The sequence below is a fragment of the Eschrichtius robustus genome, chromosome 8, assembly GCF_028021215.1.
Source record: "Eschrichtius robustus isolate mEscRob2 chromosome 8, mEscRob2.pri, whole genome shotgun sequence".
NCBI lineage: Eukaryota > Metazoa > Chordata > Mammalia > Artiodactyla > Eschrichtiidae > Eschrichtius > Eschrichtius robustus.
The window spans coordinates 130144731-130172079 of record NC_090831.1 but is presented as its reverse complement, the minus strand read 5'-3'; the positions used below and the strand labels follow the sequence as shown (position 1 = coordinate 130172079).

The 27349-nt window shown below is 44.5% G+C and overlaps 1 protein-coding gene across 2 annotated transcripts in view; it reads left to right on the top strand.

Moving 5' to 3' along the window:
- The window catches only part of NCAPG2 (non-SMC condensin II complex subunit G2), a 61024-nt gene that overhangs the window by 17221 nt on the left and 16454 nt on the right, over positions 1 to 27349 (top strand). For both annotated transcript variants that reach the window (XM_068549780.1, XM_068549779.1), the window contains exons 9-21: positions 155 to 241; positions 2871 to 2966; positions 3595 to 3720; positions 8665 to 8844; positions 9933 to 10085; positions 14216 to 14438; positions 14612 to 14715; positions 17342 to 17515; positions 19522 to 19592; positions 20559 to 20712; positions 20813 to 20986; positions 21684 to 21800; positions 21886 to 22026. In XM_068549780.1, coding sequence (XP_068405881.1) covers positions 155 to 241; positions 2871 to 2966; positions 3595 to 3720; positions 8665 to 8844; positions 9933 to 10085; positions 14216 to 14438; positions 14612 to 14715; positions 17342 to 17515; positions 19522 to 19592; positions 20559 to 20712; positions 20813 to 20986; positions 21684 to 21800; positions 21886 to 22026 — 1800 coding nt within the window. The remainder of the gene's footprint in view (positions 1 to 154; positions 242 to 2870; positions 2967 to 3594; positions 3721 to 8664; positions 8845 to 9932; positions 10086 to 14215; positions 14439 to 14611; positions 14716 to 17341; positions 17516 to 19521; positions 19593 to 20558; positions 20713 to 20812; positions 20987 to 21683; positions 21801 to 21885; positions 22027 to 27349) is intronic.

Below are 27349 nucleotides of genomic sequence, written 5' to 3'. Positions count from 1 at the left end.
GAAAAGCTCTGATGAAAGGCTCCAGGCTTTTTCCCTCATGAAATAGAAGATGAGCAGATCAGATGGTCCTTTTGTGCTCTAACCGCTGTACTGCCTGTCCTGCCATCTGTGGGAATGCGCTCACCCAAGTTCTCGCGTTGGGGTGTCGTTGCAGGCCATCGAAAACGGCTGCATCCAGGACTTCTTGTACCACGGGGTCCACCTTCCTCGGAAGTCTCCGGTGCACACCAGAGTGCGCGAGGTGAGCCACACTCTCACAGCACTTTTGAAAATCAGGTCTCATCTTTTCTGTTTTCAGATAGTTGTTTTTGTGAAATTTTGTTAAGCTTTCACAGGCATCCGTTAAAAGGATTTCTCAGAATCTTGATACTTGGAACCTGGGACTTTTACCCTGCCACCAAAGTTTTGATTAGGAAAACAAAGGTCTACTGTTAAGACATCAGAACTTTATTCAAACAACTTTAATTAAATTATTCCACATAAAAATGTATAGAATCATCACTTCCTTACTGCCACTACCACTGTTTTCAAAAAAAGAGGCTATTCAAGATTATTTTTTGTTATTTACTCTCATACACTACATTTCCACTTTGTATTCTGCAAACCAAATTGAATAAATGTTTTGATAGTTTCTCTTGATACAATTTTATTTTTAAAAGGTAGTCTCAGAATTTGGATATGGATTTTATCCTCATGTTGTACGTGATCTGACTAAACAAGGCTCTGCTGCCAGTGTGGTTATTACACTGATAGGAGTTGGCTAATCACAGCGATCCTGGAGAAGGAATTGGAAGGTCTGGTCTGTGGTGTTGAGCAGTGTCCTAATCCAGGGGCGACGCCTTCTTTGCTTTCTGTTAGTTTTGGCAACTGTGTGTCAAGCTAAGGGAAGAAAGACTACCTCTTTACTTTTTTGTATAGTGAAACTATTATTTGTAGGATGTAAATATACTAATTATATTAAGTTTGAATGGACAAAAAACATTTCTTTTACATTTTTGATGATTTACTTTGCATTATCCAAAGATAAAGAACCAGAGATAAATATATCCACATGCCCCTTCTACCCCCCCAGCACACACACAATCCCAGGTGCTTCATAAGCTGTAGGACAGTTGGCGCCACTTACTTCACGTGTATGATTTGGCATTTCAGATTCTATTTAATCGTAAGGAATAGCGTCATGTTAAACTGTGCAGATGTGTGATGTAGTTGTTTCACTCTTGGACCAAATAACTAAAGACTTTTTCATACCTGATTTTCTGCTGTGATAGTGTGAGTGATTAAGGTGTTATAAGTATAGGTATCATCATTTGTTAAATTTATGGAAAAAAGCACAGAAGGAATTGAAAGGCAGAATATTAGATTTCACTTTTCAAATGAAATGTATTCCTGGACTCCAAGTAATTGTTCCTACTGCTTATAACACATTATAGCTTCTTTCTCAAATCCTTTTTTTGATAAATATCAAATTTACCTGATAAGTCATTTTATTGCTCTATTGAAAGAAGCTTCAGGAAATACCTTAGGAGTCATTTGAAAGTAAGAAATCCTCATATCATTGATGAAAATCTTCTAAAATTAGGTAGTAGTAATGGTTGCACAACTCTGAATATACTAAAACCCACTGAACTATACACTTTAAAAGAGTGACTTTTATGGTATGTGAATTGTATCTCAGTACAGCTGTTTAAAACCTTTCTATGAAGTGAGTATACCATTGATAACAAATTAATATTGTACACAGAAAAACAAATGATAGACTAAAATCTCCTAAATGAAAAATTAACAATCAGAAAAAAATAATCCCCAGATTGTAGTTCTTTTAGGGCAAAACTGATTCAAGTCTGCTTAAAGTATAATCTGTAGTGTTATAGCCTAATTTAAAAATTTTTTCCATTTTTCATTAATATAATTTTAGCTCCAAGAGTTGTGAATTAAGGAAAAAGGCAACATTGATTGTTGTTGGGGACAGGAGTCTGTGAAGAGTTGCCGGAAGATTCTGGCTGGTTAAAAAGGGGGTAGAAGAGAACAAAGGGATGGAGCTAAAAGAGCAGTGTGTTTTCTGATTATCCATGAGTTTGGGGATGAACTTGACATCTAAGTTAAGTTTCTACTGGACAGGATCCCTAGGCAGTGACACCTGCTTGAGATAAAGTCACCCCTCGGGATCTGCGGGGGATTGAGTACCAAATGCACGGATGCTCCAGTGCCTTATACATCCTCGTACAGTTTACATCATCTCTAGATTACTTACAGTAACTAATACAGTGTAAATGCTGTGTAAATACTATGTAACTATTATGTAAATAGTTGCTAGTAAGCAGCAAATTCAAGTTTTGCTTTGAAACTTTCTGGAAGTTTTTTTTTTTCCAAATATTTTCTATCCAGGCTTGGTTGAATCCACAGATGCAGAATCTGTGGATATGAAGGGCTGACTGTATATCCTGTTTTTGAATGCCCAATATAAGTTCTTAAAACAAAAGACGGTTGTAGCCAGTGCATTGTAGAACCAGAATGGGTTGTAGAAACCACTTAGGCTGACTCCTTTTTCATTTGACCCTGAAGGTCAGAGGTGTAAGTGACTTTCTATGAGGTTTTGTGGCTACTGGTAGAAGAGTAGAAGCTGGAACCCAAACCTTTGTACAGCCCAAGGCCGTGGGTCTATCTCTCCACCATAGATGGCTTTTGCATGATTTCCATGTTCCCTGCTGTCAGCATGTCTTTCCACTGTGGTTCCTGTTAGAAAGAATTGTCAAGACTTATGAATAAGGTGCAGCCTATGCTCCCTGTTGTTTCCTCAAAGTAGGATCTTAAATGCTTTTTTGAAAACACCACTGTTACCATTCTTTTCTTCTTTTCTTGGCTCTTAGGTGCTGAGTTATTTTCATCGTCAAAAGGAAGTTCGGCAGGGAGTGGAAGAGATGCTTTACAGATTATATAAGCCCATCCTTTGGAGAGGATTAAAGGTACACCTCTTAAATAGTCTCTCTCTGTTTAGAATGCTAATTATGCTTTTGAGCTTAACATACTGTAATTCAGAATTGCAGTAAGGCACTAAAAGTAAGACTCGAGGCTGGGAATGCTGTGAGATTTTGGGTGAATATTTTATTCTTTTATTAAAAGCATTTCTTAAACTGGGAATCTGAATTGGTTTAGCGCGGACTGCACAGCTGGAAGGAGGGTAGTCATGCTAAGTAAACCGGCAGAGCTGGGCTGAACCGTCCTGGTCCTCAGGACCTCTTGCTGGTGACTGGGGGACAAGATGACAGCACTCTGAGGAGTGGTCAAACAAGCACACGGGTAATTTTCAACACAGGTGACTCTGGTGTTGGGAGCGGGACATGATGGTCACTGTTTCTTAATGACACAAGATGGGCTTTGAAGCAAGCTCCATCTGTCGACATGGAGCTGGGAGTTCAGCTTCACTTAAGGAAGGTCTCACAAGTTTGGTTAGTTTAAATGTTACAGTTGTCTTTAATTTGTAAATAAGTCTGTATTGAGACACTAGAAGCATTACTTTAGGAATTCTACGCTGAAGGCTTTGAATGTCAGCTCTTTCTTTGGATTCTGAAACTCTTCTTTCAACTATTCCAGGCCAGAAACTCGGAAGTCCGGTCCAATGCTGCACTGCTGTTTGTTGAAGCATTTCCTATTAGGGATCCAAACTTTAACGCCATTGAGATGGATAGCGAAATTCAGAAACAATTTGAAGAACTCTATGTATGTATTTCATGTGGTCGAGCTCCTTAAGCCTTCAGCTCTGTCTGGGCCTCGTGTGGGTCCTGGCCATCCCCCCGTAACTGCCCTGTGCTGACCCCAGATGGCAAGCTTTCCAGATCTTGACATTCTTCAAGGAAATCCGTTCTCTCCCTGGTACCTTCTTTGACAGTGTGCACTCATAGTCTGTTTCCTCTTCGTCTCAGTCTCCTTTAGAACATCTGATCGTTTATTGTGTGTAGTTTTAAGCGTCTTACGTGTATCCCTGTTGCCCCAGCAGAGAGACAGTGTAACAGTGGTTAGGACAGACCCCGGGTTTGGTTCCATCCCTCGTTTGATAGCTGTGAAACTTTGGGCAAGTTTGGGCACTGACTTTTCTGTCTTTATCTGTGAAGCGGGCATGGTGATAGTGCCTGCTGTAAAGTTGTGTGGCAGCGTTGTGAACAAACACACACTGGTTATGTTTTAAGGCAAGTAATGCCTGTTGCAATGGATTTTTTTCAGATGACTGATTTTTCGAATGAGACATTAGGACATCAGGATGCGACATTTATTTCCAAGGGGTATCTCGAATCTTTTCACCTGGTGGGAGAGTGTGAGCCTCTGCTTCTTTCTCTACCGCCCTTTACATTTGCAGGGTCTCCTGACACAAGCTAAGAAGTACTACTCATTGTCCTAGTTAGTAGAATAACATTTTAGGCAGTGATAGCAAAAATGCCATGGTAATGACGGTTACCCATAGCAGTCCTAAAAACTTCCTTTGGTTTGTTTGTTTCCTGATCTCCTATGAAAAATCTCAGACATGCAGAAAGTTGAAATAATAGTATTATGAGTATGTGTCTACTTACCTCTTCACATGCATTCACATACGTGCATTCACATATACATGCATAAACACCCAGCCACGCACACCCCTAAAATGAAGTCATTAGTATTTTGCCATGTGTGCCTCATCTACATGTATGTTTATTTACAAGTCCCTTTGAGGATCATGGTTAATTTTGTGGAAAGATGTTGTTGGGCAAACCAAAACTAGATTTTGGTAGCTTTTAGCCATTAAACGATGAAAAAAACTTTTGCTCTTTTTAACGCAGGTGTCCAATCTATGAACCACCTGTTTTTGCCTGAGTGTTTAAGTCTCTGCATTTGCCTGCAAAGATGGAGTGTGTGGCGGTGGCCCAGCTACCACCCCTCCTACGTTGGACCCGGTGTGTTACTTGCCCACAGTGATTGCTTGGCCCCAGCCGCTGACCTGACCGTATACGAGGAAGGCGTTGCAGGACTGGGGTCACCTGTCAGCCCGCAGATGGCAGTTTGCACAGTGATTTAGCCTGGGGTCAGGCATTTTGTTCTGAACGCCAGTTCCCACTTAATAAGTCTGATCTCTTTCAAATTACTTAACCTCTCTCTAGTCCTGGTTCTTCTTTAAAACTGGGAATAATATTTTATAGGATTGTGATGAGGTTTCAGTGAAAATTTGTGTATAAAGCATTTAGCTCAATCCCTAGCACTAAGATGACAGTGGTTATAACTGTACAAAAGGACATTAAAATATGTAAAGGGTTGTAACTGTCGCACAGAGTCCTCTGTAACGCAGAGCAGTCTATATTCGGATTAATCATTGTGAGTTTTGTATTTGTTTTATTAACTATTTAAAAAATAAAAATTATTGCATGCTATTTTGTTAGAGTTTAAGGAAAGAAAAACAGTAAAGGATTGTTGAAGTCACAAGTGTTTTTTTTTTTCCAGAACAAGAAATATTAAATTCTAAGTAATTCCTTTAAATTAAAAAAATGGTAGGTTGTAGAAAACATTGATGTTATGGTTATTTCTTAAAGTTGCATATGTCTTAGTGGAAATAGGGTTATGCTTTTCAAGTAGCAAAACTTAGTCAACAAACAGTCTCAGAAAAATGAGATGTCACTGTCAGATTTACAACAGCAATAACAGAGTTTCCACTCTAAGTCTTGTTTGGGATGAAAACTGACAGGGAGAGGCTCGTGTGTAAGCAGCAGGTCCTCTGGAAGCCTGGAATCGCCTTCGGGAGTGCAGTGAACGTGTTGAGGGGGTGATGGCAGCCAGTGAGTGTGAGAGCCGAGGGAGTCTCTGTGGGTCCTACCTTGCCGCAGGGCGTCCTTGGGGAGGCAGGTGCCTCTAACTGTTTGAGCCCTAAAATGTTCTTTATTTTTCTGTGACAGTTTACAGTTTGTCCAGGTCGAGAATTTTGTATTCAAAATCATTTTATTCCAGGACTGCCAAAATATTCTGTATTGTTTTCTAGTGTCGAGGGTATCTGAGACTTGAAGGATGTTTTTCTTTATCTTTTGATTTTTTTCTGCGGCTGTAGCATGAAATTCAGTCCATTGGTTTGAATCTTAGACAAAGGAAATCTTCTTAATCTTTTTCTTTTCTACTTTCCAGTGTCTGTTTGTTCCTAACTTCTTTTAGGAAGCAGGGCAATGCAGTAGTGAAGTTCGTAACAGTAGTAGGTAAGAGCAGTTGTTTCTGTAGAGGACCAGCCGGAAGTGATTTTAGGTCTGCGGGCCACGGGGCCACAGCTCTTCCATCTGCCGCTGTGGCACAAAGGCGGCCACACGTGTACGGGGAGGAGCAGGGGTGGCTTGTTCCAATGAAACCGATCCACAGACACCAAAGTGTGAATTCCATGTAATAGTCTCGTGTCACAGACTATTATTCCTTTTTCCAACCATTCAGAAGTGAAAAACCATGCTCACGCCCTGTGGACCACACAGGGATAGGCATGGGCCAGTCTGGCCTGTGGGTTGGCAGCGAGTTCATGACGCTGCTGGATCAGGGCCTGAGTAGGTGGCAGCGAGTCCTGTGGGGTGGACGGGCTGGGGGGAGTCCAGGAAGTGAGGGCAGCGTTGTCCCCGTGTCCTGCACGCTTTCTGCTCTGCTGTTTCTCCAGCTGGAGTGGAGGGAGGCCTGGTTGGAGGTGGCAGATCGAGGCCTGCATGCATGCCTGTGGTTTGGGAGGTGCAGTGATTCTCCTCATAGAAACCGCTTTACAAGTCAAGTGCCCTCATCTTGGTGACAGAGTGATTGACTGGAGACACAGATGAGGGCCCTGACTCCTGTGGGACTGTGTGTTGCAAGGTGATTATCCAGAGTTATTTTTGAGGAATAATGTTGGAAGTAATTCATAGAAAACAAAAGCCTTAAAACCTGTAAATTCCTAATGTTCTCTTCTATTTTTTATTTTATTTATTTTATCTTTTTTCCTTGCTGTTTGTTTTCTCAAGTGACCTGTCGTCTTCACTTTTCCATCCCTATTTTGAATAAAGGATTGGGTTGAGTTGGTGGCTGACATGGGTTTTTCTCTGGTTGTGCAGAGCTGAGTATTAGTAGCTTCTTCCTTGTCTGCTGAGTTGCCCGTGGTTTTGCATCCGTGCTCAGGGCTTGTCAGCAGACGGGGCTCCCCTGGGGCTCTGCGTGAGGAACAGGCCAGCTGGTGCGCACCGTCCCCGGGTGGGGAGGGAGGGGTCTTTCCTGCTGCGTGGCGTCCTCTCCTTTCTTCTTTCTCGTGGAGGTTTTGGAGTTATTGCTGGCTCTCCTGTGCACCTGGCCCCCAGCGTCCGTTTCGAGACCTTCCCGGCAGGTCGCTTACGCTGCCCTGTGTCCGCCGAGTCCTGGCCCTGAGCTGCGGCTGGCCTGAGCTCTGTGTGGGCTCAGCAGGGTCCGCCTGCAGCCCTCTGCCCTGCGGTACGTGGAGCGGCCCCTTGCTTGCTCTTTCCCGCGGGACCCCTGGGTGTTTGCAACACCGCCGGGGAGGAGAGGAAGGAAGTGCTTACTCATCCCCAGCTCAGCCTTCTTTTGGTCTAGTCGTGGAGTAAGGGTTATTTTTGTTTTTAAACTTTGAATTAGAAAGTTTCACACTTAGCAGTAGAGGGCCTTGTACAGTGAACCCCCTGTGCCTCCAGACAGTCCCGGTGATACTGACCTGGGCCCACTTGGTTTCTTCTCCCCTGTTTTGAAGCAGATCTGAGCAAGCATTTCAACTCTAATTACTTCAGTAGGTGTCCCTAAAAGACGGGGACCCTTTTTTAAAGCATAATCCTACCACTGGCACAACTAAAGTAAGATGAATCGTGATTCTTTGATGTCATCAAATATCCAGTCATTGTTTTTCAGTGACATTTCAGTGATGTTTTTTCCAGTTTTGTTTGAGTCTGTGTCCGGATGAGACCCATGTTGTGGTCGGCCAGTGTGTGTTCATCTCTTGGACGATCAGTTCCCACTTAGCAGTCACTCCCGCTCCCTCTCTCTTTTGTTCTTTCTATTTTGCTTGCTTTTGTTTTTGTTGAGGAAGCCCAATTATTCTCTCATTTCCCACAGAACCTAGCCTGCTTGTCACTGATACGTGCCTCTGCCCTTTGTATTTCCCGTAAGTTGGTTAAACCGAGAGTTGACTGGGGTCACGTCTGTTGTGTTGAGATGCTCCACGGCTGTCGTGTCCGTCCGTCGGGGCTGCGTGGTGTTGTCGCCACTCACGTTGTTGGCAACCCCGGACGCCCGCTGCCTGGATCGGTTCTTTACAAGCAGGGTCCCTTTATTCTGGGCTTAGTGCATTACAGCATTTTGGAAATTCATGAGAGTGGTTTAATACGTTGTGTCTCACAGGACTGACTGAGGTCCCTGAGTGTCCCTCTGCGTGGCGGGGCCCGTGGCGGGGGCCCTGCCGTCAGCAGAGTCCTGCAGACGGGGTTGGCAAGTAAGGCACCACTTGCGTCTGCGTCTGGATGTCCTCCTTAAACACTCGGCTGCAGAAACGACAAGGAACTGCAGATCCCCACGTCTGTGTGTGACTCTATGACTTGAAACGTCTGTTCGGTTGTGACTGCCCACTGTGCCCGCGTGTAAAGCCAATATTGATAAAAAGCAAACTCATTTAAGATAATTAAGGCTCTTTCCCTCTTGTACTTATAGAGCCTTTTAGAAGATCCTTATCCGATGGTCCGTTCCACAGGGATCCTTGGTGTTTGTAAAATAACTTCCAAATACTGGGAGATGTTGCCTCCGACCATTCTTATTGATCTTCTCAAGAAAGTGACTGAGGAACTGGCATTTGATACGAGCTCTGCTGACGTGCGCTGTTCTGTCTTTAAGGTAAGGTTTTAAATTATATAAGCAATGCCTGTTTATTGTAGAATAGTTCTCAAATACAGAGAAAGAATAATTTAAAAATCACCCATAGCCCTACTCCATAAATATAGCATTATTTACATTTTCGTTGTATATCCAAAGTAACCTTTTAAAAAAACAAAGGAAAAGTGTTTTCAAAAAAAATAGACTACTTGAAATAATACTAGTTTTTAGTGTATGTGTTGGGGGGAGGGCATAGCATTTTAGAGTAGTAGCTGCATGTATTTAAAATTTTTTAACATTATTATACATTAGAATGGGCTTTTTGTGTATACTGTATGTACTTTAAATAAGAGCCTACAAAAATATTCTTTGTCCATCATCCCGTTTCAGCAGTTCTCAGGGTACATCCACTCTTGTTTCACTGTAGCTGCATCCGTCGCCCCCCACACACCATTACTTTGAAGCAAATCCAGGACATTTATCAGCTCATCTGTAAATATTTCAGTGTGATCTTTAAAATATAAAGTCTCTTAAAAATGTATATCCTAACAGCTGGAAAGAGAAGGTGGTGGAGCGCGTCAGCTCTTCAGACGTGCGTGTCTGGTCTGAGCTTGGGCCGGTCTCTCGGACGCCCGTGTGAGGTGTGGGCACAGCCGTGCGGGAGCGCGTCTGACAGGCCTGCAGGCCCTGTGCCCCTCGTTTTCATGCAGCATCGAGTCAGGAAATACAGGGAATCTGTGGGATGTTAAGAGAACCTAAAAGGACTCTTGGACTCCAGCTTTGGGGCCTCTCCACCAGGGTCCTCTGGTTTCTTTCAACTCTAATAAAACCCTTTAAAGTGTAGTTCAGAGAAAGCACTGAAAAATTATTTCGTAACCGCTTCAATCTTGTTTGAATGAAGCAGGGGTGAGCTGATTATCAGGCACTGAAGCCACACTAATTCACTAAAATAGGCCTTTTATATGAAGAGGGTTAGAAAAGAGTTATTTTCTGTGGGTATGTATATTTCACTAGTAGTTTTAGTAAAGATGGAACTGAATTTTTCTTACCTGAACTTTTCGTGGTTTATGTTCTAATTTTGAACTGTTTATCTTTCTCCTTTCTTGTAGTGTCTGCCGATAATTTTGGATAATAAGTTAAGCCACCCGTTATTAGAGCAACTTTTGCCAGCGTTAAAGTTCTGTCTCCATGACAATTCGGAGAAAGTGAGAGTGGCTTTTGTTGATATGCTGCTAAAAGTTAAGGCTGTGAGGGCTGCTAAGGTAAGGTGAACAGAGGTTTTCTTACTTAAGACACGAAATAAATAAGTCCATTTATTTTCAACAACAAAAAGACAAAGCAGTTTTAATTCCAAGAGTTTCAGTGACTGCATTTTAAACCAGTTGGTGTCTGGTATATTCTGCTAGTTGTTTGTGTCATAAAGTTTTATTTGTTTTGTCAATGTATGTTTTCTTTTTGAAAGACATTAATGGAGGCAGCCCCCACCTTAAATTATATTTTTATCCTATACATGAAAGTTTTTGTTGAAATATTTAAATGCTTGGCACACAGTAAGCACTTAAAATATTACTTGAGAAAATGGTGAGTATGAGATCCCCATCCCCCCACATTTACAGAAGGAAGCAAGGAGGTATTTGTTGGTTTGTGTGCATTTTGGTGTAAACTACTGAGGGGAGAGTGTTTTCCCTTAACTCTAGTTCTGTTCAGCTTTTGACTAAAAATGTTAGTTATAAGGTTCTGCATTATTATTTGCTAACACTGAATTTTCTTCTCTGCACAGTAGCTCTCTGAAATTTACTTTAAAGTGCTGTTGTGTCGAGGCCCAGGATTTGGGAACAAGCTGACACATCTGTCAGTGTAGGGTCAGCGCCTGGCCCTGGGGTGCACTCGTGGCATGAAATGCTTCCATGCGGCCACAGAGAGGAGCGCACTTAGGAGGAAGGGCCACTCAGCGAGGCATGTGGGAGTGAGTGCAGACGAGCTGCAGGGTCTGCCGGCTCCGTAGGACGGGGAACATGTGTGTGCGTTTGCTCAGCTACGGCTCACGCATCCCTGGGAGAGAACAGGAAATCAGCCCCAGTCTCTGAGGCGAGGGGAGGGGACTGGGTGTCTAGAGACAGGGTGCTGGGGGGGCCTTACCGCTGCAGAGGATACGCATTGTTTTATGCTTTTCAAATTTTGAGCTGTGAACTTTTTTCATGAGAAAAATAGAATATTTTATGTGGCCCATGTGGTACAGATACCCAACGTCATGCCCAGTTGTACTGTCTCAGTACGTTTGTTGAAAACCAGTTGCTTGCGTGGGGTCTGTTTCTGGACTCTGCCTGTCCATCCTCAGGCCAGGCCGCACTTCCGAGCTCACTGCAGCTTTGCAGGAGGTCTCGCCGTGCGTGTCCTCCCGCTCTGCTCTTCTTTCACAGTTCTTGGTGGTTTGGGGCCTTTGTATTGCCATATAAAGCTTAGAATCGGCATGCCAATTTTGTTAACAAAAAGGCTGGCTGCAATTTTGGTTGGATTTGTTATAACAGCCTGTTGAAAGTGTAGTTCTGAATCTGAAACGGGAGTTTCCGCTTAGTGTTTTGTTTGAAGTGTGCATCCGTTTGCAGAGGATCACTGAGGTGATGGCTGGTGAGGCAGTGGGCAGAGCAGGTGTTCTGAGGTGTGTGGGTCTTCCCAGGAGAACAGGGAAGACCTGGACAGACGTCTGACTGGAGAGTTTGGGGTTTGGGGGAGTAGCAAGAGCAGAAAAGGAAGAGTAATGTTTTAATGAGGTGCTTCTTTCATGTTAATCCTTGGCTTGCACAAGCAAGGCAGAGCGTGATTGAGCTGTGAGATCTCTGGAAAGGTTTGTTATGGGCGCACTAGCTAATTCTCCTTGAAAATCAAGGTCAGAGTTTGACAGGCCTGTGGAGAGGCAGCTAACAGGAAGGGGGGTTGATCGTCCAGCAGGTTGGAGTGACAGGCAGTGTGCCACTGCACTGTCTGACACTGGCCACGCTGGCGTTATTAGTGCACGTTGGCGCAGTCGGGCCTCCTACATATTGCTTTGAAGGAGTGAGGGGTGTACCTCCTTACCTTCCTTGGTGAACCCTGGCAGGGCTGCACTCAGGATCTAGGAGCCACATCTTATTTGCGAAGGCCCTGGGCACGACGACATGGTAGAGAACTAAAGCTGATTAGATAAAATTATGTCCTGTGGCCAAGGAGCAGTTACCAACTTAGTTAATTAGGCTTCTGTTTATAATTTTCATTGTCAGTGCTAGCGGTTTCAAGTTGTTTACTGTTTGTTTTGAAATTCTACATTTTTAGTATTGTATACCTGAGATTTAGGCCAAATCAACAGTTACTAATATTGAAATGTCTTTATTAAAAAAAAAAAAAAGGGGGTTTCTTAATATGCAGTTATTATTTTTTAATTAATTTATTTTATTTATTTTATTTTTGGCTGCATTGGGTCTCCGTTGCTGCGCGCGGGCTTTCTCTAGTTGTGGCGAACGGGGGCTACTCTTCCTTGCGGTGCACGGGCTTCTCATTGCGGTGGCTTTTCTTGTTGTGGAGCACGGGCTCTAGGCGCACGGGCTTCAGTAGTTGCGGCTCACGGGCTCTAAAGCGTGCAGGCTCAGTTGTTGTGGCACACAGGCTTAGTTGCTCCCCGGCATGTGGGATCTTCCAGGACCAGGGCTTGAACCCGTGTCCCCTGCATCGGCAGGTGGATTCTTAACTGCTGTGCCACCAGGGAAGCCCCTATGCAATTATTTTTAACATTAGGAATGAAACACCAGTTAGCAATTTTGTTTATGGTCTTGTCTGAGGTTAATATCAACCTGTGGGTAATGTGTTTAGATAAAATTAAACCTCAGGTAATTGAAGAACCCTAAACTAATCAGAACTGTTCTTCATTTTATTTTAGAAAAAGTGAATCAAAGAAAAATAGGTTAATATGGGGAGTTTCTGGAAAGGCAGACTTGCGGGGAATGCTCACTGCAAGAAAAACCCGTGGAACCTTGGCATTTGGTGTAAGTGCCGATCGCTAGTTTCCGTTCAAGGTCGTCTGGTCTCCATGAGGGCTCAGGAGCCAACCTTTCCAATGTGAAAACCCTCTCTTTTAGGCACTGCCCCTCGGTCCAGTCTCAGTGCTGTGACCTACAGTGTTTCTTGGGTATATTGGTTTCAGCAGGTCTGAACTCTGCGAGGTCTTGAGGCCTGAGAAGCCCCTGCTCTCCTGAGTGCCTCCCTCGGTTTCCCTCTTGGGATCTGTCTGTCGCTGTGCCGGCCGCTCCGGGGTCGACACTCAGCTGGTGGCATGGCTGTTGGGCGGCACTTGTCTTTACTACAGTGACTATTTCAGAAACACCAAGTGTGCGCATGGAAGTGTTCCGGGAGCATCTGGGGGAACGGTCGTAGTGTCGGATGCTCAGGCATTTCCTCGGGAGAGGGGTAGTATGCTTGTCTGAACGTGCAAGGCCCTTCTGACCTGGAGGGCGGACTGAGGTATCGTGGGAGTGAGGAGGGGGCCGGGCGGGCAGCTGGCGGGGGCCGGTCCCTGGGTGGGGGGTGGGGGGGAGGAGACGGGGGAGCGTACTTAAGAGCTGATGAGAAAGGTCCACTGGGAGTCCTGGAGAGAGGCGACGGTCATGAGAACCAGAGTCCGTGTCAGTGGTGCTGTCCCCTGTACACAGATGAGCGTACGTGTTTGCACAAGTGACAGAGACAGGATTTGAACACTGCACCGTCAGAGTCTCTTTTATTTCCATTATTCTGTGGTGTTTCCCCTTGTTTTGAATTTCTTGCTGAGAAGTTTGGCCCTTTTCTGTGGGCAGTGGGCGACTTTGATGCTTTTACGCTGCGGGGCAGCATGACAGTCCTGCCGTGTGCAGGTGTGGCCAGTGGCTGTGAGGCGGCCGGAGGAGGCCTGTGGCCACCCGGGCAGCGCCCAGGAGAGGGCGGGAGGGGTGACCGGGAGGGGTGCCTCTGTGTCCGAGGTGGGAGACGGGGGACTCACTTTAGCTTTCTGTGCCACACCTGTTGTAGATGTTTAAATTCACTTTTCATATTAATGGGCCCAAAGTTGTGGTGTTCTAGGAAACTTTAAAGTTATTAGACTGATAATCATAACTGTCATTTGAGGGTCCCCTGATGGTCCTGATGGATTATAATTAATCCCAGCAGCCTTGTGCTTATCTGCCTCATATGTCAGTGCTTTTTAAAATACGGGTGTATTTTAATTTGTCTACAGAAGAGTCACAGATTCTGGTATAATCATTTGAGATGAATTTCCTTGAACGTAAAAATTAGTTCCTTTTTGATTATGCTCTGGAAATTTTGCTTGAAGTGTTTTCAGGGTTGCAGGAACGACTGATGGTTCCCTTCTGCACATGTGCTTTATCCACAGTTTTGGAAAATATGCCCCATGGAGCACATTCTGGTCCGTCTGGAGTTGGACTCTCTGCCCGTCACTCGGCGCCTGGTGGGCCTTATCTTCAACTCCTTCCTGCCCGTGAACCAGCCCGAGGAGGTGTGGTGCGAGCGCTGCGTGACGCTGCTGCAGATGAACCATGCGGCTGCGCGGAGGTTCTACCAGCACGCGCACGAGCACACGGCCTGCACCAACATAGGTACCCCCGCCCCGCCCGCGCCGTGAGCCTGGCGTGTCTGCTTCGTGCTCAGTGTGGTTCTTAATGAGTTCCCATAAAGTAACGCTTTAATTATTTGGGATTATATTTTCGCTGTTAGAAAATTTTGTTGAAGAAACACGTAAATTAATTATTGGTTGTCTTATACATTTTAGCAAAGCTGATTCATGTGATTCGCCACTGCTTGAACGCCTGCATCCGGAGGGCTCTGAGTGCGTGCGGGGAGGACGATGAGGAGCGGGGGAAGGAGAACGTGAGCGTGAGTTGAGCCGCCGCCGCCGCCCGGCGCCTCCTTGGGGCCACGGGGCTGGGGTCGGGACCGGGGTCTTGGGGCTGGGGCCGGGGCCACGGGAATAGGGTCAGGGCTGGGGTTGGGGCCACAGGGATGGGGACAGGGCCACGGGGTTGGGGACAAGGCTGGGGTTGGGGCCACGGGGTCAGGGAACGGTGACGGGGACCGGGACGGGTGCTTCTCCCGCAGGAGAAGGGCAGGGAAGCAAGGCAGAGGTGTCATTTCCACAAGCCGTTACCTTAGCAATATTTTTATTTTCCATTTATTCCTTTAGTGCTGATACTTCACCTGATTATTTTGGAGGATCATAAGTAATTTTCTAGAAAGAATTTCTGTGTATCCTTTGTAAGTTCACTGTGGAGTTTGAGTAGGATTTAATACAAAGGAAAAATTATTATTGGTGACACTCTTTTCCCAGTTTTCTTCACCTTAAGCTTCTGTATATTTTAATTCGACCTGGGGGTGGCACACGTGGATTGGGTCTGGACGTTACCGTATTTTACAACTAGATGGGTGGTGGCGCTCTGAAGGATTTATTCACCGCCACTGCCCTAAAATTCTACTAGAAACGTCGTGGGGTTGAATTTTTGGGAATGAGCTTTATTTAGAATTGTCTTTGAAAAAGTAATTTATCAAGGAGGCTATATAGCTGGTGTTTCTTCAGAATCCAAAGTGACCAATTATATCATTAAAAAAGGAACATTTAAGACTTAGACTCATATTACTTATGAGCAGTATCTTAGGCTTATAAACAAACTCTCATGCTTATATGTACCTCTAAAGTAACAATTTTGGGTAGTTTTGTGGTGCTATGTAGATTAGGAAACTGGCCTTTAAAAAAAAGTCACAAGATGTTGAATATACTTCAATTAAAAGCAAAAAAAATGAAAGTCACAGAAGATAGTTTTGGCCTTTTGATGAAACGTGGTGCGCGCTGGCTGCAGGGTGAGGCTCCTGTGCCGTCCGGCCGCCCCCGCCTCCGCGTCCCCGCCTCCGCGCCCCCCGCCTCCGCGCCCCCGCCTCCGCGCCCCCCGCCTCCGCGTCCCCGCCCTGGGTGCAGGCCCTTGGCCCTTGAGAGCCAGGAGCCGACAGGGTCGCCCCGCGCTGAGGCTGGGGCTGCGCACCGGCGGGCTGTTTGTGGGGCTCAGTCGGCCTGCCCGGGGGCTGGGTGGAGCACTCCCTGGACCCCACCCGCCCCCCGCCTCAGCCTCCCCTCTCCTCTCCGTCCACTGGGGCAGAAGGGGGAGGAGAGAGAAGAGCCTGATGTCATCTTAATGGCCGAGCCTGCCTGGCAGATCCATCAGTTCACAGGCCGGTTCAGCCGGGCGCGTCTGGAGCTGGTTCTGCTTTCTTGGTGGGATTTGAGTGCCTCTTTTCAGGGTGTTCCCCTCAGCATATGGGTTGGGTGGGCAGAATGTTTTAGGAAAGTGATTCTATAACTTTAGAAACCCTCACTGGGATGCCAGCTCCAGGCTCGCGGGGCCCTGCGCCTCTGGGCCACCCCTTCACACTCGTGCTGATGGATGGTGGAAGTGGTTTCGCCAAAAAGTGAAAACTCTTACAGTTTTTAAATACTGAAGGAACCCTCCACTCCCGTATTAAACCTAGACATTATTGAGAAAGCTTGCATTTTATCACATTTTAGGTCAGTTTCTGTACCGTTAGAAAACACAAGGGTTTAGAAATACGTAGCTCTATTGTAACCGGTAGTAGAAAAAAATACAATTTGCCGTCTGGATGTTGTCATTCTAAGAATATTTAATGGCTAAAGCATAATTTTTTGAATTGGTTCTTTTACCTTTTCACATTGCTATCTACTAAAAATCTCTGCTTTCTGTTTAATGAAATCTTACTTAGGAACTTAGCATATTTTTGTAAAGGAGAAGTGGTGGCTTTCTCAGGGGACTTTAATGATAAGAGTGCTATGCTAATCATTAGAATGTAAAAAGTAAAATTAAATACAGATTGAAGTTTTGTCAATTTGCTATCTATATCATTCTCATAGTAGTGTCTAAGCCTTTAGTAGTTTCATTGCTTTTTAAATTTAGCCATAAGTCATTCCAGGTATTAAGTGCCTATTGAAAAATCTAACTTTATATAGCAAATACTTTTGTTTTTGCTGTGTGCCCTCATTAATTAAGTTAATCTGTTCGCCGTATCTTTTCCCATTACATCCGAGTAGCACAAAAATACCAACCCCTGAAATGAATCCTGCTTTGCATCTCAAGGTAGCCCTTCCAGGAAGTGGCCCGTGTGGCAAGTTGTTGGAGTTTGTCACAGTCCCCGGACAGGGCTGGCGTCTGAAGTGGAGCGCGCGCAGGCGAGCGTGTGGTGCTGGGGAGGCGGCCCCTCCCCGCTGCGCAGACAAGGAGGGCTTCACTAGAAAACACTCAGACACGGGGTGCTGTCCCTCCCCGCCAGCCCACAAACCAGAGCAGCCCACGGTCACACCACAGTCTTAGGGGTTCTATCTGCCTCTCCCTCCATCTCTGCCTTAGGTCTGGAATTCTGAGATGTGCTTTTAGACACAGTGCTGTTCTCTTGAGCGTTATTATGATTAGATTCTTTCACAGTACAATTTTTTGTATCTTAGGCTCTGGACCAAACGCTGTCAATAAGCGATGCCGCGTCCATGGCGGGTTTGTTAGAGATCGTTGTGATTCTCTGGAGAAGCATTCACAGGAGTATGGAGAATAACAGAGAGGCCAAAGTGTACACCGTTAGCAAGTTCGCCTCTATGCTGCCAGAGTACATGAAGGTGTTTAAGGTAAGCCTGGCCCCCCTGCTAAAGCAGGCGCGCGAGGTCACGTCTGTGCAGAAGCAGCCTCTGGACCTGCTGCTCGTCTGCAGAGTCGGGGGCTGAGCCACCTCCCACCCTGCAGGCCGCTCGGCCTCTCTCCCTTCACAGGGTTGAGGCCACGTGTCCTCCAGCCTCCATACCGGCACCCAGAGACTTGTCTGGGGGAGCACTGGTTTTCTGTCTCTAATGGCCCGACACTATTTTAGAATCTGGTTTGATTTGCTGGGAGTTGAGAAAGAGGAGTTTGTGAACATCAAGATGTAGTAGCACCTTGGTTTTGGGGGCAATTTTAGGCATTTGACGGCATCCGGCAAGCACATGTTTCTGAAGTATCTGAGTTGTGTCTGTGTTATTGGGACAGACAGAACTGTGTGCATAACTTCTGTTTGGAGGAAGGAAACCTCCTCATTCCTTGACTTTCTATTTCTGAGCAAAGGCCATATTTCAAAACCAATGGAAATAAAACTGCTATGTAGAAATGCAAATTTATTCCTAATTATGAAGAAAGCGTGGCTTAAATATAGAAAGGTCATAGGTCTTATGAATCACCCTTCTCTTGGTAAATTTTACTTTTGGTTCTTCTACAACTGCTTATGTGACCTTGGCCCTCTTAGCTTTTCTGAGCCATATTTCTGTGACTGTTATGTCTCCGAGCTCCATCCTGCCTCTGAAATGCAAACGTGACCTGTCTGTGAAGGTAAATAATCAAGGCTGCCCAAGTCACTAGGGCATTTAAAAGCTCAGATAATCACATGGGGCTGAGAATTAGAAGATAAACACAGAGGCCATAGGATACCGGATGAGATGACAGGTGAACAGTGTGGCCTGGGTGTGTCCAGGAAAAGGGAGGTGGTGAATTAAGTCTTTAATCCCGAATTATTCTGGCCAGAGAGCTTCTCTGCCCTCAGTACCTCCGAGAACCTTGTGGTTGGCCCATAAGTGGGTAAGGCCTCTGTAAGCCACACATGGAGTGGAATCAGGAGTAGCTGCCAGCCGACTGTTGTAACATCAAGAAAACATTTTCTTTATTGGGAGTTGGGGGTGAGGGTGGGTTCACTCTGACTGAATGCAGATTAATTACAGGCCAGATTGTGACATTGCACCTGTTTCTGTTTCATGTATATGTTCAGGAAAATTGTTGTTTCTTTTCCTTTTAGGGCCCATCTTCTTTCATCCTCTCATCTAACCAAGGGTATTTCTTATTAAGTGATCTTGATGGAGTCTGGTCTGTCTGCTCTGTTACTGTGATAATACTAGTGGTGGTGATGTAGCTGCAGTGGGGCCCGAGGTGGCTTCCTCACTCGGTTCCTGCCAAAGCCCCGCCCTCAGAGACCAGCCCTTCTCCGTGTGTTGTGCCAGCTGGTTGGGGTGTGGGATCTCATGGGACTTGGGTTTGGCCAGGTAGCTCCATTGCACTGCACTGTCTTCCTAAGGTATTCTGATTATTTTACTTAGGAACTTTTCTGACTAGTTTCATTCCCTTGAATTTTATGCTCAGGACACACTGAGTGTATAGAGTTGGGTTTTTTTTTTTTCCTTTTATCAGTATTGTTTTTCAAATACCAGTCAGTGCCTTGACAGCAAGGACTGTTGTCTATTCTGGTTACTGCTGTATTCCAAGGATCTCCTGGTACACAGTAGGTGCTTAATAAATATTTGCTCAAATAATTCATCACAGAAAGCAGTAAAGCGACCTATAAAAGTTTGAGAAGACTTATCAAGCCTAGTGCTTCCCGAGGGGTTACGTCCTCCTGTGAAGACTTATCAACCTAGTGCTTCCCGAGGGGTTACGTCCTCCTGTGAAGACTTATCAACCTAGTGCTTCCCGAGGGGTTAGGTCCTCCTGTTGTGTGTTGAGAGCATCGCTCTAATGCCTACCAAGCAGCTTTGAAAATGGGTTCCTGGGAGTCATGGGGCCCTCGGGATCCCATTGTTTACGTTCCCTGTTGCTGTGTGTCTTTTCATGCTTTCAGGATGATCGCTGCAAGACCCCTCTGTCTGTGCTGGCCTCCCTGATGCCGGCCTCGGCTGTGCCCACCTTCAGGTGCCCGCCCTCTCCGTGCGCTCCTGGTCTCACTTGGCGACGCCTGCGTGACCTTCAAGCCCCCAGTGCTGTGCTCCCTGCCCCTGGCCTCCTCCCCTGTGGCAGGGAGAGCAGGGGATGTGGCTTCCAGGGCTCCGGGACTGCTGAGGGACACAGGAAGCCACCACGGGGAACTGAGAGTCTGGCGTTGTTCAAGTGCCAGATGGTGAGACGTGAGCCATCCCGCCGTCCACCACGGAGCCTTGGCCACACGTGACTCTGAGTGCTTAGAATGTGGAGTCTGGGTTGGGGCGAGCTGTGTGTGCATCCTGGGTTGATGCAGACTCGGGGACCTGGTGTGAAAGAGGGATGTAACATGTTTCATCAGTAGTTTTCTACAGTGACCACGTCTTAAAGGATGTCGCGGGTAGGCTGGGCTAAATAAGATACATTATTGAAATTAATCTTGCCTTTTTAGACGTGGCTACTAGAACCTTTATAATGACACACGTGGCCTGCTTTTGTGGCTCACATTGTGTTTTTTATTGGGCAGTGTTGCGCTAGGGTGTTGGTTATTAACTCAGTAAAAATTACTTATTTTTATTCATATTTATAAAAAAAAGAATGTTTTGATGCTGAACAAAAAGTATTGTCCCCAGATTACGGATCTTTACTCTAGAGTCTGACAGAGGCAACACAGAAACAAAAGGCCAGGATTTGTAAGTGCCTGATGTGTCCTCAGTGCCTCACATCTAGGGACCCCTGAAGCTGCTTTCAGGGTCAGCATTTTGTACTGGACCTTGTCCTGCGTAGTAACTGTGGGAAAACAGTGTATTCTTCCTGCGGTGGAGAACGTCTGAGAGTTCCCACGATAGGAAGGGCTTATGTACCCTCAGTTTTTAGCTTCTTCATTTTCCCCGCCTTTTAGAAAAGTGAGAAATTGCTACTGAGATATTAGATATGATTTTATATATGTGGCATTTTCAGCTGTGGTGTGATTTCCACACTAAGAAACCAAGAGGAAGGAACAGCCGACAAGAGCTACTGTATTCTGTTAGACTGTCTCTGCTCCTGGGGGCAAGTGGGACACATCCTGGAGCTCGTTTGTGACTCGCTGCCGGAGGAGCAGCCTCAGAGCAAGGTACACCTGTGTCATTTTTAAAGTTTGCTGAAGGAGGGTAGCTGTATGCTAGAACTCACGTGCTCTCCTGCTATGCGCCTCTCTCTCTCTGCGCTTTCAGGGTAACTCTGTGTCTAAGCGGAAAGTGCGGGTCCAGGACCCGCGCCCAGTCAAACCCGGGCTGGCGCTGGTCTACGTCGAGTACTTGCTGACCCACCCGAAGAATCGCGAGTGCCTGCTTTCCGCACCCCAGAAGAAACTGAACCGTCTTTTGAAAGCCCTTGAAACATCCAAGGTAACTTTGTAGAACAGATGCAGGTGCCGTGGAAGTTGAGTGATAGGGTAAGGTCTAAGTTTTCCACGTTTATAGTGTAAAATTTTCACCTGGGGGCGGGATGGGACTGGGTGAACACTTCCAGGCCCCGGTCTTTCTAGCAAGTCGTGTTCAGAGCCCAGTGTCCTGTTGAGTCCAACTCTGAGGGTGAGCCGGTCTGTCGGAACAGGCCCGACAGCGGGAAGACTGCCCGCCACCCCAGGTCCCCTTGCTTTGGCCCTGCTCATCGACGAGGGAATTCCAGCCCCTGAGTCCCGGGCAGGCTTTTCTAGGGCCCTTTGGAGAGCGAGTCCTGTGAATTTCCCATCTCCTCTCCCCGTCCTGGCTCTTCAGCCGTCTCCTCCAGGCCAGCCCTCGGAAGCAGCCTGTCACTGCCACTGCTGCCAGAGGCTCCCACCCATCAGCACCAGGCGTGGGACGTCGGCGGGATGGAGGGGGGAGCGGGGGCTGCAGGGGGCAAGGGCTGGACGAGCGTGACCCTGAGGGCTCCTTGAGCAGCACCTATGAAAAGCTGTCTTCCTGTCCCTTTACGGGAGGCTTGGAGGAGGGAGGACACTCGCCCTGCTGCTCTGGCAGCCCTCTCCCGGCGCAGCTGTGTCCTCACCTCATGCGCTGCCTGCTGAGCCGGAACCTGGCCTGCAGACGTCCTGTCCCACAGGTGGATCTGGAATCGATTTTGCAGTCGCCAGGTGGGAGCCCTCACCAGCTGAGCGAGGGCGCTGTCCTGCGAGCCTTCAGCCTCCACTGCCGGTTGAGTATCCATCTTCAGCACAAGGTGCGTCCACCAGCTTGGGTCAGAACACGGGGCGTATCGGCCCAGCGGCTCTGTGACTAACCTGTCTTCTGTTGTTTTTGGACAGTCCTGCTCAGAAGGCAAAGTTTACCTGTCCACTTTGGAAGACACTGGGTTTTGGTTAGAGAGCAAAGTTTTATCTTTTATCCAAGATCAAGAAGAAGAATATCTGAAGCTTCACAGGGTCGTTTATCAACAGATTATCCAGGTTAGAAGTCTTAAGACACAGAAACCCTTCTCCAAATTGTGATTTGGTTTTATTTCCTAATTTAAAGCTGTAACTTTAGTCAGTAGTGCTGCTCTTCTTAAATACTACAGTGGCATCTGAATATCTAGAGTTTATCTTTTTTTTTTTCGTATGTTTATTTATTTGTTTCTTAGTTGTCATCCATTTTATACACATCAGTGTACACAGGTTAATCCCAATCTCCCAATTCATCCCACCACCCACCCCCCGCCGCTTTCCCCCCTTTGTGTCCATACGTTTGTTCTCTGCATCTGTGTCTCAATTTCTGCCCTGCAAACCGGTTCATCTGTACCATTTTTCTAGGTTCCACATGTACGTGTTAATATACGACATTTGTTTTTCTCTTTCTGAGTTGCTTCACTCTGTATGACAGTATCTAGGTCCATCCACATCTCTACAAATGACCCAATTTCATTCCTTTTTATGGCTGAGTAATATTCCATTGTATATATGTACCACATCTTCTTTATCCATTTGTCTGTCGATGGGCGTTTAGGTTGCTTCCATGACCTGGCTATTGTAAATAGCACTGCAATGAACATTGGGGTGCATGTGTCTTTTTGAATTATGCTTTTCTCTGGGTATATGCCCAGTAGTGGGATTGCTGGGTCGTATGGTAGTTCTATTTTTAGTTTTTTAAGGAACCTCCATACTGTTCGCCATAGTGGCTGTATCAATTTACATTCCCACCAACAGTGCAAGAGGGTTCCCTTTTCTCCACACCCTCTCCAGCATTTGTTGTTTGTAGATTTTCTGATGATGCCCATTCTAACTGGTGTGAGGTGATACCTCATTGTAGTTTTGATTTGCATTTCTCTAATAACTAGTGATGTTGAGCAGCTTTTCATGTGCTTCTTGGCCATCTGTATGTCTTCTTTGGAGAAATGTCTATTTAGGTCTTCTGCCCATTTTTGGATTGGTTTGTTTGTTTTTTTAATATTGAGCTGCATGAGCTGTTTATATATTTTGGAGATTAATCCTTTGTCCGCTGATTCATTTGCAAATATTTTCTCCCATTCTGAGGGTTGTCTTTTCATCTTGTTTATGGTTTCCTTTGCTGTGCAAAAGCTTTTAAGTTTCATTAGGTCCCGTTTGTTTATTTTTGTTTTTATTTCCATTACTCTAGGAGGTGGATCAAAAAATATCTTGCTGTGATTAATGTCAAAGAGTGTTCTTCCTATGTTTTCCTCTAAGAGTTTTATAGTGCCCGGTCTTACATTTAGGTCTCTAATCCATTTTGAGTTTTATTTTTGTGTATGGTGTTAGGGAGTGTTCTAATTTCATTCTTTTACATGTAGCTGTCCAGTTTTCCCGTCACCACTTACTGAAGAGACTGTCTTTTCTCCATTGTATATCCTGGCCTCCTTTGTCATAGATTAGTTGACCATAGGTGTGTGGGTTTATCTCTGGGCTTTCTGTCCTGTTCCATTGATCTATATTTCTGTTTTTGTGCCAGTACCATATTGTCTTGATGACTGTAGCTTCGTAGTACAGTCTGACGTCAGGGAATCTGATTCCTCCAGCTCCTTTTTTTTCCCTCAAGACTGCTTTGGCTCTTCGGGGTCTTTTGTGTCTCTCTACAAATTTTAAGATTTTTTGTTCTAGTTCTGTAAAAAATGCCATTGGGAATTTGATAGGGATTGCATTGAATCTGTAGATTGCTTTGGGTAGTATAGCCATTTTCACAATATTGATTCTTCCAATCCAAGAACATGGTATATATCTCCATCTGTTGGTATCATCTTTAATTTCTTTCATCAGTGTCTTATAGTTTTCTGTGTACAGGTCTTTTGTCTCCATTGGTAGATTTATTCCTAGGTATTTTATTCTTTTTTGTTGCAATGGTAAATGGGAGTGTTTCCTTAGTTTCTCTTTCAGATTTTTCATCATTAGTGTATAGGAATGCAAGAGATTTCTGTGCATTAACTTTGTATCCTGCAACTTTACCAAATTCATTGATTAGCTCTAGTAGTTTTCTGGTAGCATCTTTGGGATTCTCTATGTATAGTATCATGTCATCTGCAAACAGTGACAGTTTTACTTCTTCTTTTCCAATTTGTATTCCTTTTATTTCTTTTTCTTCTGATTGCCATGGTTAGGACTTCCAAAACTATGTTGAATAATAGTGGTGAGAGTGGACATCCTTGTCTTGTTCCTGATCTTAGAGGAAATGCTTTCAGTTTTTCACCATTGAGAATGATGTTTCCTCTGGGTTTATCGTATATAGCCTTTATTGTGTTGAAGTAGGTTCCCTCTATGCCCACTTTCTGGAGAGTTTTTATCATAAATGGGTGTTGAATTTTGTCAAAAGCTTCTTCTGCATCTATTGAGATGATCATATGGTTTTTATTCTTCAGTTTGTTAATATGCTGTATCACATTGATTAATTTGCGTATATTGAAGAATCCTTGCATCCCTGGGATAAATCCCACTTGATCGTGGTGTATGATCCTTTTAATGTGTTGTTGGATTCTGTTTGCTAGTATTTTGTTGAGGATTTTTCCATCTATATTCATCAGTGACATTGGTCTGTAATTTTCTTTTTTTGTAGTGTCTTTGTCTGGTTTTGGTATCAGGGTGATGGTGACCTCATAGAATGAGTTTGGGAGTGTTCCTTCGTCTGCAATTTTTTTGGAAGAGTTTGAGAAGGATGGGTGTTAGCTCTTCTCTAAATGTTTGATAGAATTCACCTGTGAAGCCATCTGGTCCTGGACTTTTGTTTGTTGGAAGATTTTTAATCACAGTTTCCATTTCATTACTTGTGATTGGTCTGTTCATATTTTCTATTTCTTCCTGGTTCAGTCTTGGAAGGTTATACCTTTCTAAGAATTTGTCCATTTCTTCCAGGTTGTCAGTTTTGTTGGCATAGAGTTGCTTGTAGTAGTCTGTTAGGATGCTTTGTATTTCTGTGGTGTTTGTTGTAACTTCGCCTTTTTCATTTCTAATTTTATTGATTTGAGTCCTCTCCCTCTCTTTCTTGATGAGTCTGGCTAATGGTTTATCAATTTTGTTTATCTTGTCAAAGAACCAGGTTTTAGTTTTATTGATCTTTGCTTTGTTTTCTTTGTTTCTATTTCATTTACTTCTGGTCTGATCTTTATGATTTCTTTCCTTCTGCTAACTTTGGGTTTTGTTTGTTCTTCTTTCTCTAGTTCCTTTAGGTGTAAGGCTAGATTGTTTATTTGAGATTTTTCTTGTTTCTTGAGGTAGGCTTGTATAGCTATAAAATTCCCTCTTAGAACTGCTTTTGCCGCATCCCATAGGTTTTGGATCATCGTGTTTTCATTGTCATTTGTCTCTAGGTATTTTTTGATTTCCTCTTTGATTTCTTCCGTGATCTCTTGGTTATTTAGTAACGTACTGTTTAGCCTCCATGTGTCTGTGTTTTTTACGTTTTTTTCCCTGTAATTTATTTCTAATCTCATAGCGTTGTGGTCAGAAAAGATCCTTGATATGATTCCAATTTTCTTAGATTTACTGAGCCTTGATTTGTGACCCAAGATGTGATCTATCCTGGAGAATGTTCCGTGCGCACTTGAGAAGAAAGTGTGATCTGCTGTTTTTGGATGCAATGTCCTATAAATATCAATTAAATCTATCTGGTCTATTGTGTCATTTAAAGCTTGTGTTTCCTTATTAATTTTCTGTTTGGATGATCTGTCCGTTGGTGTAATTGAGGTGTTAAAGTCCCCCACTATTATTGTGTTACTGTCGATTTCCTTTTATAGCTGTTAGCAGTTGCCTTATGTATTGAGGTGCTCTTATGTTGGGTGCATATATATTTGTAATTGTTACATCTTCTTCTTGGATTGATCCCTTGATCATTACGTAGTGTCCTTCCTTGTCTCTTGTAACATTCTTTATTTTAAAGTCTATTTGATATGAGTATTGCTACTCCAGCTTTCTTTTGATTTCCATTTGCATGAAATATCTTTTTCCATCCCCCTCACTTTCAGTCTGTATGTGTGCCTAGGTCTGAGGTGGGTCTCTTGTAGACAGCATATATATGAGTCTTGTTTTTGTATCCATTCAGCAAACTTGTGTCTTTTGGTTGGAGCATTTAATCCATTCGCGTTTAAGGTAATTATCAATATGTATGTTCCTATGACCATTTTCTTAATTGTTTTGGGTTTGTTTTTGTAGGTCCTTTTCTTCTCTTGTGTTTCCCACTAGAGAAGTTCCTTTAGCATTTGTTGTAGAGCTGGTTTGGTGGTGCTGAATTCTGTTAGCTTTGCTTGTCTGTAAAGCTTTTGATTTCTCCATCGAATCTGAATGAGATCCTAGCAGGGTAGAGTAATCTTGGTTGTAGGTTCTTCCCTTTCATCACTTTAAGTATATCATGCCACTCTGTTCTGGCTTGTAGAGTTTCTGCTGAGAAATCAGCTGTTAACCTTATGGGAGTTCCCTTGTATGTTATTTGTCGTTTTTCTCTTGGGGCTTTCAATAAGTTTTCTTTATCTTTAATTTTTGTTAATTTGATTACTATGTGTCTCGGCGTGTTTCTCCTTGGGTTTATCCTGTATGGGATTCTCTCTGCTTCCTGGACTTGGGTGGCTATTTCCTTTCCCATGTTAGGGAAGTTTTCAACTATAATCTCTTCAAATATTTTCTCAGGTCCTTTCTCTCTCTCCTCCTTCTGGGACCCCTATAATGCGAATGTTGTTGCGTTTAATGTTGTCCCTGAGGTCTCTCAGGCTGTCTTCATGTCTTTTCATTCTTTTTTCTTTATTCTGTTCCGCAGCAGTGAATTCCACCATTCTGTCTTCCAGGTCACTTATCTGTCCTTCTGCCTTAGTTATTCTGCTATTGATTCCTTCTAATGTATTTTTCATTTCTGTTATTGTATTGTTTATCTCTGTTTGTTTGTTCTTTAATTCTTCTAGGTCTTTGTTAATCATTTCTTGCATCTTCTCAATCTTTGCCTCCATTCTTTTTCCGAGGTCCTGGATCATCTTCACTGTCATTATTCTGAATTCTTTTTCTGGAAGGTTGCCTATCTCCATTTCATTTAGTTGTTTTTCTGGGGGTTTTATCATGTTTCTTCATCTGGTACATAGCCCTCTGCCTTTTCAACTTGTCTGTCTTTCTGTGAATGTGGTTTTTGTTCCACAGGCTGCAGGATTGTAGTTCTTCTTGCTTCTGTTGTCTGCCCTCTGGTGGATGAGGCTGTCTTAGAGTTTATGTTTTTGCAAAGCATAAACTGCATAATTTTAATGTAATTTGACACATTGCACGTAACACGTGTTCAGTAATGTTTGTGGAATTACATAAAATGTGTTTCTAG